Source organism: Trifolium pratense, linkage group LG4, assembly GCF_020283565.1.
Source record: "Trifolium pratense cultivar HEN17-A07 linkage group LG4, ARS_RC_1.1, whole genome shotgun sequence".
Lineage (NCBI taxonomy): Eukaryota > Viridiplantae > Streptophyta > Magnoliopsida > Fabales > Fabaceae > Trifolium > Trifolium pratense.
In genome coordinates this window covers 8235809-8251139 of record NC_060062.1, presented here as the reverse complement: position 1 = coordinate 8251139, position 15331 = coordinate 8235809, and the positions used below count along the sequence as shown (strand labels likewise).

Sequence of the window (15331 nt, the reverse complement as noted above, 5' to 3'; positions counted from 1 at the left end):
ATTAATTTAATCATTATACAATAATTAACTTTAAAATAAATTTATTCTATAAAATATCCAACATTATGAACCGAAAACTCAACAGTTGAATATCATATTGTTTAGTGCAAAAGAAATGAATCTCAAGATCTGAAGAAAAGCGGAACTCCAAAGTAGGCAAGGTTGTCCTTCTCGCTGTTGTGGAAGTGATGACAGTCACAGTAATTCTCCTCCATGTCTTCATGGTAGCAGAAAACATCATTCTCCTACTGCTTGACATTGTTGTCCACATTGTTCTCCTTCCTCATTATATCCTAGACCGCGATGACAATATCCAGTCCCACACTCCTTAGGAGTGTTTCCCAACTGCATGCCATGGTTGTCTCTGATTTGGTGAATTAATAAAACACTTGCATGACATCATACGTTTCCCCCAATCCCACATACCTATTAATTGTGACACAATTTCATACAGCCATTTCTATTTCTTATGTTTTTTCTACAAGAAAGACAAATCGTAGAATTGAAAGTTGGACATAACTCAATCCTGCAAAATCAGATTGATGTAGAACTCTTAACACATCCTCTCGTCCCAACACTATTGGACGTGGTCCGCAGATATAAATCGTGGATGGTCTGATCAGATACCTGATAGCAGGTTTAAGATCCCGATATTTTACACGATTTTTATATTTAAATATTTTATCGTTGTTGAATTGAAAATATTTTTCCTTATAATCTACTGAGTGATGGTATTATTTTATAGATGTTTTTGTTATATACTTAAATTTTAGTTCATGATTAATTTAGTGATATCTTTATTTTAGTATAGCAGCAATGCATAGGAATATTATTTATTTTAAGAATAGTTATTTTTATTTTATAAAACCTAGAGAGGCAGAGAAGTAAAAGAAGAGACGAGAGTGAGAGTAAAAGATCAACCTTAATACTAATAAATAGGCTCTATCATCAAGTATAGACGTAGAGGAACAAAAAGTGTGTCGCGGAAATTTTGGGTTCTAGCCTTTTATCAGGTTTATCCCTCCTTTTGTGTGGAGTATAAGAAAAACACAAGCAAACTAGAATTTAAAAGGGGTTTTCTTTTCAGAACTCTTGTGAAAAGCCTCATCAGCAAGAGATGTAGTAATGTAGCCATTTTTATTCACCACCTATGTCTTATATTTCCAGAATTTGTTGTTTTGTTATACTGTAACTGTAACAGGGAAAATAGGTAATGGAAAAGGAGACAGGTATACTATTTCCAATTGCGAGCCAAGCAGTAATTAAATCAAAAGTGCATATCATTTGAACTTCGGATAAAAATATAAAGTAAGGAGTGCAAGATTACTAGAACAATAACAGATAAACCATGTTCATGAAGTAAACTGAGAACAGAATTATACAAATACCACAGCAAACTAAAGTTTTAAGGGCCAATATGGACTAAAGACCAGTGCAATAACAAGTTCTGAAACAATAGAAACGTAAGACCTGCAAGGACTTCCACACATTATAAGACAGCTCTGCAACATTCAAATACTTAAAATCCACCACGAAGGCGCAACACAAGGTGAAGAGTAGACTCCTTCTGAATGTTGTAGTCAGCAAGGGTCCTTCCATCCTCCAATTGCTTGCCAGCAAAGATCAACCTCTGCTGATCTGGTGGGATTCCCTCCTTGTCTTGTATTTTTGCCTTGACATTATCGATCGTATCTGAACTTTCTACCTCCAATGTAATGGTCTTTCCAGTCAAAGTCTTCACAAAGATCTGCATACCTCCCCTCAGACGAAGGACAAGATGAAGGGTGGATTCCTTCTGGATGTTGTAATCGGCCAAGGTTCGGCCATCTTCGAGCTGCTTCCCGGCAAAAATCAACCTTTGCTGATCCGGGGGAATGCCCTCCTTGTCCTGTATCTTAGCCTTCACATTGTCAATTGTGTCTGAGCTCTCAACCTCCAAAGTTATTGTCTTACCAGTAAGAGTTTTCACAAAAATCTGCATACCACCACGAAGACGCAAGACAAGGTGAAGAGTTGACTCTTTCTGGATGTTATAATCAGCCAGGGTTCTGCCATCTTCGAGCTGCTTTCCGGCAAAAATCAACCTCTGCTGATCTGGGGGAATACCTTCTTTATCTTGTATCTTGGCCTTGACATTGTCTATGGTGTCAGAACTCTCCACCTCAAGGGTGATGGTCTTTCCAGTGAGGGTCTTAACAAAGATCTGCATACCACCACGAAGTCGCAAGACAAGGTGAAGAGTGGATTCTTTCTGGATGTTGTAATCAGCTAAGGTCCGGCCATCTTCGAGCTGCTTTCCAGCAAAAATCAACCTTTGCTGGTCTGGTGGGATTCCCTCTTTGTCTTGAATCTTGGCCTTGACATTGTCAATGGTATCAGAGCTCTCCACCTCAAGGGTGATTGTCTTTCCGGTGAGGGTCTTAACAAATATTTGCATACCACCACGGAGACGGAGCACCAAATGGAGGGTAGACTCCTTTTGGATGTTGTAATCGGCAAGGGTACGCCCGTCCTCCAGCTGCTTTCCAGCAAAAATCAGACGCTGCTGGTCCGGTGGGATCCCTTCCTTATCTTGAATCTTGGCCTTAACATTGTCTATGGTATCTGAACTCTCAACTTCCAGAGTGATGGTCTTGCCAGTGAGGGTCTTAACGAAGATTTGCATCTATATTATCCAAAATAAACAAAAAAATAAAATGTATCAATCATCAATTCTTTATTATGGCTACAACAATGTATCAATCATCAATTCTTTATTATGGCTACAACAAAGTGAAAAAGACTCATGAAGAAAAGACTCATGAAGAAAAGACTCATGTTAAAAGTCAAATTCTCCCAAACAATCAATAAATTGGATTATGAATTTACATCGTAATTAATCGTTCCGATCACAGAATCAAACAAATAAATATCCATGAACTAATCTAACTGAAATAAATTTTAGAATCATGCAATACACATAATTTTGATTAATTGAATTAATCGAGATAATTTTCACAAAGATCTTCGCGTGAGAAATTATTGAGACAGCAAAATCATGTAAACGGTTTGATTCAGAAAAAGAAAAACAAAGCCTGATCCAATGATCGATCGAAAAGATAAAAGATTAAACAAAACCCTAATAATTGAGGTCTAATAATCGAAATAAATTGAGGAATTCAGAAATCGATTGAACGAGAACTAATAATCGAATCCATAATCGGAGGAGAAGAGAGAATAGATGATGATACCTTGAAGCGGTTTTGTGTTATGAATTCTTCTCTTCAACAAAAGGGAAAGCGGTTTTTTTTTTGGTTACTAAAGGGAAAGCGATTTGAACGTGAAGAATGAATTTCACGGTTTCGGTTTTTATAGCAAAACAAAATGGTACGAGATTTCTTTACGGCACGGCAACTCTGCCATTCAAATTGTGACACGTGGATCAATTGTTTGGGCAGTTTGGATAAGAGCGTTGTTCTCGAGCAGTCCAGCTAAATCCAGATCAATCGTGACTCCTTTCAAAAATTAGATATTTGGGTGGTTTATAATGGACCGTGGGTTAGTGAATTGAAAATTTTGGTTTGAACTAGGTTGGTACGGGCGAGTCCGGTAGAGGGAATTGGACCGATGGTTCCAGAAACCTAATAAATAAGCTCCATCGACAAATGAGCGTCCTTCCTCATCGGAACAGTCCGAGCAAACAAAGCAACGCTCCGCTGTAGGGGATATTTATATTTTAGGAGCCAAACCAAAGGGCTAGCGCTTTGAGTTTAGGTGCGCTCTGTTCGCTTGCTTGCTACTCACTGTAATTTACATTCACTGGCTTAAGAAAGAGCTAATGAATGCGGAGTGACAGTTGGTCCTGACCCGCCCATGAGTAAATCCAAACGCTGAATTTAAGCTTTTTTCACGTCTCATCTTCACACTTTCTCACTTCACCTAAAACTCACGGAGCCTGAAACAATCATGAATAATGTGATAGAAGGGGTATATACTTGAATTTCTTAACCATTTGATCTAAAGTTAGCTCTATGAGGGGTGTGAATGAAAATTATTTGTTGGAAGGAAGGTTGTCAGAATTGAGATTTTGCTTTAAATCCAAAGAGGATAGTAAGACCGAAAAATCGTAAATCGCAACCAAAATCTAAGGATTCTACTCAATTGATTTTGTTGAATCGAAAGGGGAAATCAAGATCTCATAATCGAAAATCGCAACCAAAATCGATGGATTCAACTCATAATAGTGTGTGTGTGTGTTATAAAGTGCAAGCTCTCAAAGTTTAAAATCATAAAACAATCAAGTCTCAAACCATAAATATAAAAGTACTCAAAGTTTAAAATCATAAAACAGAAAAGCCCAGTGGTGGAATCCATACGAGATCGCGAATTTTGTAGCGATTTTGTGCGATTTTACTGGGATTTTGCTCTGATTTTGGATTTTACTTAGGATCCAGATCCTTGAGGGTGAGCAAAATCGCAAAATCCATGACCACAAAACACTTAATGGCCACAAAACATGAGGGTGTCCCAACACATTTATACACTTAACGGCCACAAAACATGAAAATGTGGGACTCCAAAAAAACTACAAATTAAACAACTTTAAGGCTAACCTTTACGACTAGCATATGCCTTGGTTTAATACCTACATTGCAATAAGAAAGTGAGATGGTGAGATTGAGAAGCGATAAGATTCATACGAATTCGAGAGTTAGACTTTGTTTAAAATTTATTCGGATTTATACTATTTTACTTAGTGTGTGTGTGTGATTACGTTTAAAATTTTAAGATAAAGATTGAACTTGTGAAATTACGATATTTTGAGACAATTCATACGAATTAGTACGATATTTTGAAACTTGAATTTATTTGGATTTATACTATTTTATTTTGTGTGATACTTTTTTTTTTAGAGACCGAGTCATCCGATTTAACCCGATTTAATGTATATATAGTTTTATTATAGAGATTGGTTTATTCAACCAGATTATCCATTTTTATCCGGTTTAATCATGTGGTTCGAATAATAACTCAATAGTTCAGCCAATGAACTAATGATTCGACCAATGAACTAGTAATTAATAGCCTCACTAGTTTGAAGACAGATTTGGTTTTTAATTAAAACATTAATCACCTTAGTTTACCAATAAGTTGAATTATATAAAGGAATTAAGAATTAGGCTTCGGAGCTCGATAATGACTATGGCTCAACTGAGACACACACACCATGCAACCTTATCTACTTGCTGTTTTTCTGAATAACGACAACCTAAGATGCACCAATATCTATACCAACTACCAATCTCATTCATCTAAATAACAACAATTTTAACGGTTGAGATTTTATTTTTACTGTTTTTTGAAACCTTAAATAATCCAAATCCACACCCTTTTCATTTTTCTGTTTTTTTTCTAATCTTCTCCATTAATGGTTAGAAGAAATTCATAATTTTTAATCAGTTTTTTTTACATTTTACATGCATTGAATGCACAAATTTCAATATGAAATTTAGCATTTTCTATTTGTTATCAAGTAACTGACTAGAAATTTCACTCCTTAATATGGATAAGTAAATTGACCGAAATAGAAACTCCATCTCCAATATATGTATATATAATATAATATCGCTAAGCATGCATTAACATTAACATTTTCCATTTCTAATAGCCTCCAAATTTGATTAAATCGAGTAGTTAGTGCATTTTCCATTTTCCATTTCTAATGGACGCACACTAGTTATACATGTTTCTCTCGAAGACTTTGACTTATATGAAATGACTTTGACTTATAAGTACTCATTCACATGAAGCAAAGAAGCAAAGCAGAACTTGCTATTCAAAGAGATTTTTTCAGATTGATCACTAGCCTATAATTGAGAAATTTTCATCCATGTCTTCCTGCTTCAATATACGCCGCAGATCTAATCTAAACAGGAAGAAGAGGTACGATGTGTACTTTAGTTTCTGCGACGAAGATGCACGTTCTTTTGTTTTGGGTATCTATAAGGGTCTTACTTCTTCAGAACGTGAAATTGTTGTTTTCTGGGACGATAATAAGAGGAGGATTAGAAGAGGAGGAGAACGAGAAATACCAAGCTCAGTTCTGAATGTAATTCAAGATTGCAAACTTGTTGTAATTGTATTTTCAACAAATTATTTTAATTCAAGATGGTGTCTTCAAGAATTGGAAAAAATAACTGAATGTTGCCGAACCACAGATAGTAGTCTTATGCTTCTTACTTTATTCTATGATCGTGTCGTCGGTATCCGTATCTCGTTCGGAATTTCGGAGAAAAGTATAGCTATGTTTGAACAAGAGACCTTTCATGAATTTCTTGATAGAATCTCTAAACAAGAAATCTTCCAACATGGGGATAAGTTCATGTCTTGGGTGGCAACCATCAGTCATAATAAAGCTATGACATATGCAGGATCAACATATTTGGGACACGTCTTCACATACAAGTAATTTTAAACTTACCTTTTTAATATTATTATTATTATTATTATTACTTTGATTGAGCATGTGAAATTTAAAACTGTGAAATGTTAGTGTTAGTAGTTGCGGTAGTAGTGTTAGTTTAGAATGCAGTTGGATAGTGTAGAATAGTATTGGAGCATTTTGTGAGACACGGGGTAATACATTAGTAGTTAACTTATTCTAGGAGGAGAGTAGTAGCAGTAGTAATATCATGAACCTTAATGTTATTGACATATGTTCACCTATTTATATGTCTATGAGGTATTTTGTAGATACTACGTTCTAGAATTTTCATGACATTTCCTAATATATGTGTGATATTGATTTATTCTATGCACCACTTAAGTATTCTAGAAAATTCTAGACATCTGCATCATTACTTAGTTATTCTATAAATTACTAATGTGTTCTAGAAATGTACATCATATTTCAACAGTTAGGCTAAATCTATGGTACATAAGTGAGATTTCACAATTATCAGATGAACGCGATGATAGTCTAAATCATGTTTTATAATTATCAGATGAACACAACGATATAATCGTCTCTTATTCATCTATAATATTATACAGGAGCAAAAGTGAACATATTGAGAATGTAGTTGAACTAGCTACTCATGTGATAACAGGGAAGAGAGGCATGTTCAATGGTTTGTATACAGAGAGCTTAAATTCTCGTGTGCAAGATGTGATTCAACTATTGAAACAGTCAAAATCTCCTCTCATACTAGGGATATGGGGGATGTCAGGGATTGGTAAAACAACCATTGCCAAAGCCATTTATGGTCAGGTTGGTTCCTATTTTGCGCACAAGTGCTTGATCGAAAATGTCAAGAGATCAGTTCAGAATAAAAGTGAAACTCTAGTTTCTTTACAAGAGAAAATTCTTTTTGATATGGCCAGAGCTCCTGAAATAAATATATCTACAATTGAGTCAGGAAAAGTGATTTTAAAAGAAAGACTTCGAGGTAAAAGGGTACTTCTTGTTCTTGACGATGTTGATAATTTGGAGCAACTAAATGCTTTGTGTGGAAGTCATGAATGGTTTGGTGAAGGTAGCAAAATAATCATCACGACAAGGGATAGGAAACTACTAAAGGAGCATGGAGCTGACCATATATACAGAGTGAAAGAACTGGACGAAAATGAATCGCTTGAGCTTTTTAATTGGAACGCGTTCAGCCAAGCAACTTCTCATGAAGGTTTTGCTGACCTTTCCAGACAGGTAGTTGCTTATTCTGGGGGATTGCCTCTTGCTCTTACAGACCTTGGGAAACATTTCAATTCGAAAAAAGTAGCTACCTGGGAGTCGAAGTTGCGTTACTTCACAAGTTATCACTATAATGGTGTACAAGGAACTCTAGAAAGTAGTTTAAATGATTTGAATGATGAAGAGAAACAAATATTCTTTGATCTCGCGTATTTCTATATCGGGATAGACCAACATGATGTCCAATCTTTAAATAGTTCAACACAATGTACAAATCTTCTAATAAGTCTCCTTGAAGACAAAAGCTTTGTAACCATTGATGAGAATAACAAGATTCAAATGCATGTTTTGCACAAAGCCACAGCAGAAGCTATCATTACGAGGGAATCAAGTAATAACACTGATCAGGTGAGTGGTAGTGTGTGTGTGTGTGTGATTTTGAGGCTAGCTCTATTTGAGGTATCACCAATGTATGGTTTTTGGTTCTAAAATATATAACGGCTAAGGAAGCAGAGTGAACATTAATGAAATCAGTTTGTTAACATTTGGTTTCATAATCATCGCAAGAACATGAGAAGTTGATTAGTATGATTGTAAATTAAAAATTAATAACAAAATAAATTCTGGGTAACCTCATAGTTGATGATGTATCAGTCGCATCAAGAATCTCAGCAACCATATATCTAAGCTACAATTTTTTTTTTTTTGTTTCTTTTCTTTAATGTTTCAGCCGAAGATGTACGATGTTTTCTTGAGTTTCAGAGGGGAAGATAGTCGTGCAAAGTTCATGTCACATCTGCATTCCTCTTTTCAAAATGCGGGGATTGATTCTTTCAGAGATGATGACAAGATTCAACGAGGAGATCAAATCTCAATCTCATTGTTGCAAGCAATTGGACGGTCTAGACTTGCTATCGTTGTTTTCTCAAAAAATTATGCTAATTCAAGATGGTGTTTGCTAGAGTTGGAGAAGATAATGGAAATTGGCAGAGATAGGGGTTTGGTCGTTGTGCCGGTGTTCTATGAGGTGGATCCCTCCGATGTACGTCATCAGAAAGGCCATTTTGGGAAAGTTTTTGATGATCTTATATCAAAAAACTCAGTGGATGAATCCACAAAGAGTCGTTGGCAAAGAGATCTCTATGAAATTTGTGGCATTGCAGGGTTTGTCCTCATAGATTCCAGGTTATTTGTTTTTTTTTATTTTCTTTTAGGTTATTATTCGTGATTGTTTAAAAAATTTCTATCTGTGTCCATTTTAAAAATCTCTTTCTTTTAAAGATGACCACTTTTAAAATTGCAAGATACTGATTGATGTTTTTAAAAACAATTACAAAATCTGAAATTTGATCGCAATGTAAAGCTAATTTGAAACAAGATTCCAATAAATATGTTAAATGAGTAAAACATGTTTGAAGTAGTTTCTTTGTGATTGTCAACATATATGAATTAACTTTGGTTTTACATAAATATCTCAAAACTAGGAACCAATTTCTATATATTTTTATCTTGTATCTATTATGTCCTCTATGATGATGATCGATCTCTAGAAGGTGTTCCTAAATCCTCCATTTGACATTTCTAGAATTGTTGATGAGTTGTTTGTGGAAGCCATGAATCTTTATCTCAAATTTAAATTTGTCATACTCTTTTGATTTTCACTTCTCTTTACTGTAAAGATTTGCACACAAAATGTGACTATGATGGTGGTATTATTGAGGTGGCATTTTAACTAAATCACTCGCGACACTATAGGATATATGTGGTGGGTTTATACTACAAATGTTATACAGAAGTAACAAGCATATGTAATTTTAAATTTTAAATCATACAACAGATTACTGGTTTACCAACTTCTTATAAATGTAATGTAATTCTCCCTCCTCTTTGATACAAGCATATGTTGGAGAATGCTTATATACATACAATTGATTATGAACCTAATCGTTGGTTCATATTTTATAGGAATGAAAGTGCTGATATCAAGAATATTGTGGAACATGTCACTCGTTTGCTAGATAGGACACAATTATTTGTTGCTGAACATCCGGTGGGTGTAGAATCTCGCGTGGAAGCTGTGACTAAGCTACTAAACATCGAAAAATCAGAAGATGTTTTACTTCTAGGGATATGGGGAATGGGGGGTACGGGTAAATCAACCATTTCCAAAGCCATTTACAACAAAATTGGGAAAGAATTTGAGGGAAGGAGCTTTCTTTTGGGTATAAGGGAAATTTGGAAGACACATACTAATCAAGTTTCACTACAGCAACAGGTACTTTGTGATGTTTACAAGACAACAGCATTGAAGATACGTGACATCGAATCAGGGAAACATATATTGAAGGAAAAACTTTCTAAGAATAGGGTGCTTTTTGTGCTTGATGATGTGGATGAATTGGACCAACTAAAGGCTTTGTGTGGAAGCCGTGAATGGTTTGGTCCGGGAAGTAGAGTAATAATCACAACGAGAGATATGGATCTTCTTAGATCATGTGGAGTTGATCAAGTGTATACAATAGAAGAAATGGACGAAAGTGAATCTCTAGAGCTTTTCAGCTGGCATGCATTCAAGCAACCAAGTCCGACAGAGGATTACGCTACACATTCAGCAGATGTTATTGCTTATTCTGGGAGATTGCCACTAGCACTTGAAGTCATTGGGTCCTATTTGTCTAATTGTGAAATAACAGAGTGGCAGAAAGTTTTGGAGAAACTCAAATGTATTCCCCATGATCAAGTACAGAAGAAGCTAAAAGTAAGCTTTGATGGTTTAAAAGATTTTACAGAGAAACAAATATTCCTTGATATTGCTTGTTTCTTTATTGGAATGGACAAAAAGGATGTAATGGAAATATTAAATGGGTGTGGGTTTTTTGCTGATATTGGAATCAAAGTCCTTGTTGAGCGAGCCCTTTTAACTATTGACAATAGGAACAAGCTTAGAATGCATGATTTGTTAAGAGACATGGGAAGACAAATAATTTTTGAGGAATCACCATCAGATCCTGAAAAGCGCAGTAGGGTTTGGCGCTGTGATGAAGTGCTTGATATATTATCAAAGGATAAGGTAATTACTAATTAGAGAAACAACAAAGTAAGAAACTAAACATTGATTATGTTTCACTAATCTGTTTCTCTGATTTTTTAATTTCAGGGAACAGAAGCTGTCAAGGGACTGGCTTTGGAGTTTCCAAGAAAAGATTGTCTGGAAACCAAGGCATTCAAGAAGATGAATAAACTCAGATTGCTTCGCCTCGCTGGGGTGAAGCTTGAGGGAGATTTTAAATACCTTTCAGGAGATCTTAGGTGGCTTTACTGGCATGGATTTCCATTAACTTACATTCCTGCAGAATTTCAGCAAGGAAGTCTAGTTGCAATTGAATTAAAATATAGTATGCTCAAACAAATTTGGAACAAGAGCCAGGTATTTTTGCATGAAAGTATAACATTCAAGTTTAAATTTATTGACCCAAAAGTACATAACTTATTTATAAGTATCATTTGACAATTTCACACACTAGATAAATTATGTAGTGTATTAAATCCGTCCATTTTGTGTATTTATGATCCAAAGTTTCTCATCAATTACTATTTTTGTTAAACAATGACAGTAACGGAGTAAATCATTTAGGGATATTTTTTGTAAAAATTATTCTCCAATTTAGGGATATTTTTTGTGTTTATTAAAACTATGTCCACCGATATCATGGTTTATCAAAGCATGTCATGTAACGCTTTTGTTATAGACGTGTAAAATGTTTCAGGTCTATTACACCTCACTAACAACGGACAAATCTGGGAAGTAATGTGTACATATAAACACTTTCATGAACCAAACAATTCAAATCTTATATATTCAAAAATTATATATCAGCTCCGAAACCAACACTAAAAAACTAAGTGATTGATACATCCAAGTGTTAAGGTTTAGTTGAAAATATCTATTCTTCCAAATTGCAATCTATTTTTTCTTCCTATGCTTCTCTTACTATTACTCTCTTTGTGGTTTTTATTTTCTTGCAGAAGCTAGAGAATCTAAAAATTCTTAATCTTAGTCATTCTTTAGATTTGACTGAAACCCCGGACTTTTCATTCTTGCCTAATCTTGAAAAGCTAGTACTCAAAGACTGTCCAAGTTTGTCTACAGTCTCCCATAGCATTGGATCTCTGCATAAACTTCTTCTGATAAATTTGACAGACTGCACAGGTCTTCGGAAACTTCCGAGAAGCATCTATAAATTAAAGTCTCTAGAAACTTTGATTCTTTCAGGATGCTCCAAGATTGACAAATTGGAGGAGGATTTGGAACAGATGGAATCATTGATTACCTTGATTGCGGATAAGACTGCCATAACAAAAGTGCCATTTTCAATAGTAAGATTGAAAAACATTGGATATATTTCTTTAAGTGGCTTTGAAGGATTTTCTCGTGATGTATTCCCTTCTCTCATTCGGTCTTGGATGTCGCCATCAAATAATGTGATATCCCTAGTTCAATCATCTGTGTCCATGTCATCATTTGGTACTTCAAAAGACCTTCAAAAACTTCGAATTCTTTGTGCGGATTGTGATTCAGATTTACAACTAACTCAAGATGTAGCAAGATTTTTGGATGTATTAAAAGCCACAAATTGTCAGAACTTTGAAGCAAGTGCAAGTTCAACTACATCAGGGATCTCTGATGTGCATGCTTCTCCCTTAATTGGTGATTGCCTTGGTCATGTTCGCACTTTAGGGTCAAAGAATCACTTGAAATCTCTCTTAATTCAAATGGGAACAAAATTTCAAATCTCTAATGTTGCTGAAGACCGTGTTTTAGAGGTTTGAATATCTCTTCCGCATATCCAGTTTTTTAAAAAGTAAACGGGAATTTTGGTTTCTGCCTGAAATTATATTTTTCTTACAAATTATTTCGTCCTTAATTTGAATCAGACACAATTTTATTCTAAAATTTTTTTAAAACTCATTTTACATTAGTAGTTTACATAATGGGTGTGAACTGTGATAATGAACTTTTTTTTCCTTTGATCTCCAAATTTTTAATTTGAAGCATCTAAACATTTGTTCATTGTACAGACTGCAGATGGGACTTGGGATTCATTTTTGCTCGGCTGTGACAATAAATCTGATTGGTTAACTTTCAGTTGCAAAGGTTGTTCTATAATATTTGACGTCCCAACAATGAAGGAGAGTACCCTGAACAGCATGATGTTGTCTGTTGCCTATTACTCTTGCTCGGATAACATAACATCAGAAGGTTGCCAAGGTGTTTTAATCATAAATTACACAAAGACAACCATTCATGCATATAAAAGAGATACACTAACCTCCTTTGAGGATGAGGATTGGCAGAGCATAACTTCAAATCTAGAACCTGGTAACAAAGTGGAAGTTGTGGTTGTTTTTGGGGAGGGTTTCATTGTTGATAAGACTACAGTATCTCTCTTATATGATGAATCACTCGACAAAGAAATGGAACACTGTCATGTAGTAGACAAGGAGGATGTTATTGTTTCTTGTAATGGCGGTAATAATGTTAGTGTTTCTGGTGGTGATAATGAAGCCATCAATCGCTTTGGAGACGAAACGGTGAACCACATGCAGACCACCAGGCATGCTGATGGATTATATGCTGATGTCGTGGAACCAGTACAACTAGTAACACATGACTCTGACCAGCTTGCAGAGGCCGCAGTTGAAGAGATTCCTGCAGAGGCAGCAGTTGAGGAGATTCCTGCAGCTGAAACATATGGTGATCAGGAGCAACAGGTTCCTCTACCCGAGTGTCAGCCTGAGCAGCAGGCAACATCTGAGCCTGAGGCCATTGGGATGGCCTTAGGAGCTCATATGTTGGATGCCCTTAGAGAGCTGACGGCTAATTTCTTCCAACTAGAGCAGACTGTTGCTGCTAGGTTGAATGCAGTAGAAGTCAGATTAGAGGTGCTTGAGGATGTCATGGCCCAGATACCACGTTGGTCGAATTCTGAATCCAAACACGTTGAGAGCTAGATTTAAGATTCTATACCTAGGTTTCTTTTGATGTTTGTACTGTTGTTCTGTAATGACTATTGTACACCACAAGTCCTTTTAGTTGTACTTGAATCTTTTGATCTTATGATATCAGTTGGTTCTATTCATACTAGTTGTATCATTATTTGAATTCATAATATTTTGTTTCCAAACGGTTTTACATTCGTAATATTCTTTTGGCCATAGGTTTTTTTTATAGGAAACCATTGAAAATACCAAAAACAAGAAAAAGTTAAACACTATACAGGAAATCAGTTCAATGATTAAAAATGAAAACAACTTTTTGCAAAAAAGCATAATATAAAGCACAAAATTTTTTAGGAAACTGTAACCTGAACGAGGGACATGGCATGCCAATAAAAGAGAAGAAGAAAAAGGATTGTGGAGGAGTTGTCATGTGATTTCCTCCTTTCTCTTTTTTCTTTTTAGGGTAAGTTTTCAGGTTGGTGAGATGCCATGTCATGAAATTAGCTATGTCGAAATTGAGGGACCGATACCTCAAAAAAAATTATCGAGGGACTTGATTTGAATTTGAACCTTAAATCTCGGAGGAAATATCTATTGGCGTGAGCTGTCCTTTTTTGCTTAGATTTGCATGAAACTCAACGCTATCAGAGATCTGAAACTCAAAATCAGTCTTGTAACAACGTTCCCATTTCCCTATGGTTCCCTGCAGAGCTCAAAGCTGTGTACATTAGTATCCATTAGTTTCTGAGACTTCTTGTTGCCAATTGTGATACATCGATCATTAGAGAATCTCAAGATATAATGAGTTTTATAGGTTTATCATATCAAACCTCGCGAATATGCAGTGCCTTGCGAACACACTCGTCATTAGCCCATTTAGTGGTGAGGTAAAAAATATAAATCTACATTAATAATAAAAACAGGAAACATCAAATTTGCAACATTATGGACAAAAACTATGTGTTAATCTAGACTAGTTTTGATAAAATTACTCGGCAGCTTAATTCGGGAACTCTGAGATGAGAACTAGAAGATTTCTTCAACTCCTGAGCCAATGATCTCCTCTATAGATGTGAATCACCTTCACAAAAGCGATCTAAAATGTTGAACTGATCAATTCTTGAAAGGTTCTGAAGATAAGAAGTAAAAGTTTAACAATATATATGACAAACAAAAGTGATTATCAATATCATAAGTAGCATACAAAGAGACACTTCTGGTCACTCATTCCTCATTCCTATTAGAGTATATGTATCAATAGAAAGGAAAGTATTAGGAATGTATTGGGATTGTATAAAATACAAGTAGGTAGTTAACTTGCAAGATAAGTCAGTTACCAGAGATACAAAAGAGTTACAAGATATTAGGTTCAAGAGAGGCTACAACAAACAAAATTGGGATGGTTTACTTGCCTCGTCATAAGACTTGAGATCTCTTAAACACAAGTCATTTCTGGAATCGACATCATGATACTCTCCTTTACAATTTTTCTGCAGTGACTATCAATATATAATGGTAAACCATTAAGCATAACATCAATCTTTAAGGTCAAGTACAAAACATCATCATTGTAATCAACAGGAAAATACAATCTATATACTCTGCGAATCAGAGGGTTAATACCAAATAAATGAAAATCTATTTAGTTTGACTAAAGAGTTC

The 15331-nt window shown here is 35.3% G+C and overlaps 2 protein-coding genes and 1 long non-coding RNA gene across 4 annotated transcripts; 1 reads left to right on the top strand and 2 right to left on the bottom strand.

The window, feature by feature from the left end:
• Positions 1-1262: 1262 nt before the first annotated feature.
• On the bottom strand, positions 1263-3489 carry LOC123919568 (polyubiquitin). Of its 2 annotated transcripts, XM_045971518.1 has the most exons (3): positions 3231-3383; positions 2443-2665; positions 1263-2214 (listed from the first exon to the last, which is right to left on the bottom strand). In XM_045971518.1, the coding sequence occupies exons 2-3, from the start codon at positions 2663-2665 to the stop codon at positions 1520-1522; spliced, it is 918 nt and encodes a 305-aa protein (XP_045827474.1). In that variant the 5' UTR covers positions 3231-3383; the 3' UTR covers positions 1263-1519. The 2 variants fall into 2 exon arrangements, with proteins under 2 accessions (XP_045827474.1, XP_045827473.1); XM_045971517.1 differs by having other exon boundaries at positions 1263-2665; positions 3231-3489.
• A 2131-nt stretch (positions 3490-5620) lies between these two features.
• On the top strand, positions 5621-13809 carry LOC123919565 (disease resistance protein RPP2A-like). The gene is made up of 7 exons (XM_045971515.1): positions 5621-6444; positions 7033-8077; positions 8400-8854; positions 9635-10739; positions 10827-11096; positions 11696-12493; positions 12749-13809. The coding sequence occupies exons 1-7, from the start codon at positions 5870-5872 to the stop codon at positions 13679-13681; spliced, it is 5181 nt and encodes a 1726-aa protein (XP_045827471.1). The 5' UTR covers positions 5621-5869; the 3' UTR covers positions 13682-13809.
• A 335-nt stretch (positions 13810-14144) lies between these two features.
• LOC123919572 lies at positions 14145-14856 on the bottom strand. Its single transcript, XR_006813272.1, has 3 exons — positions 14662-14856; positions 14500-14571; positions 14145-14372 (listed from the first exon to the last, which is right to left on the bottom strand). It is a non-coding gene; the product is annotated as an uncharacterized LOC123919572 (long non-coding RNA).
• Positions 14857-15331: the final 475 nt, after the last annotated feature.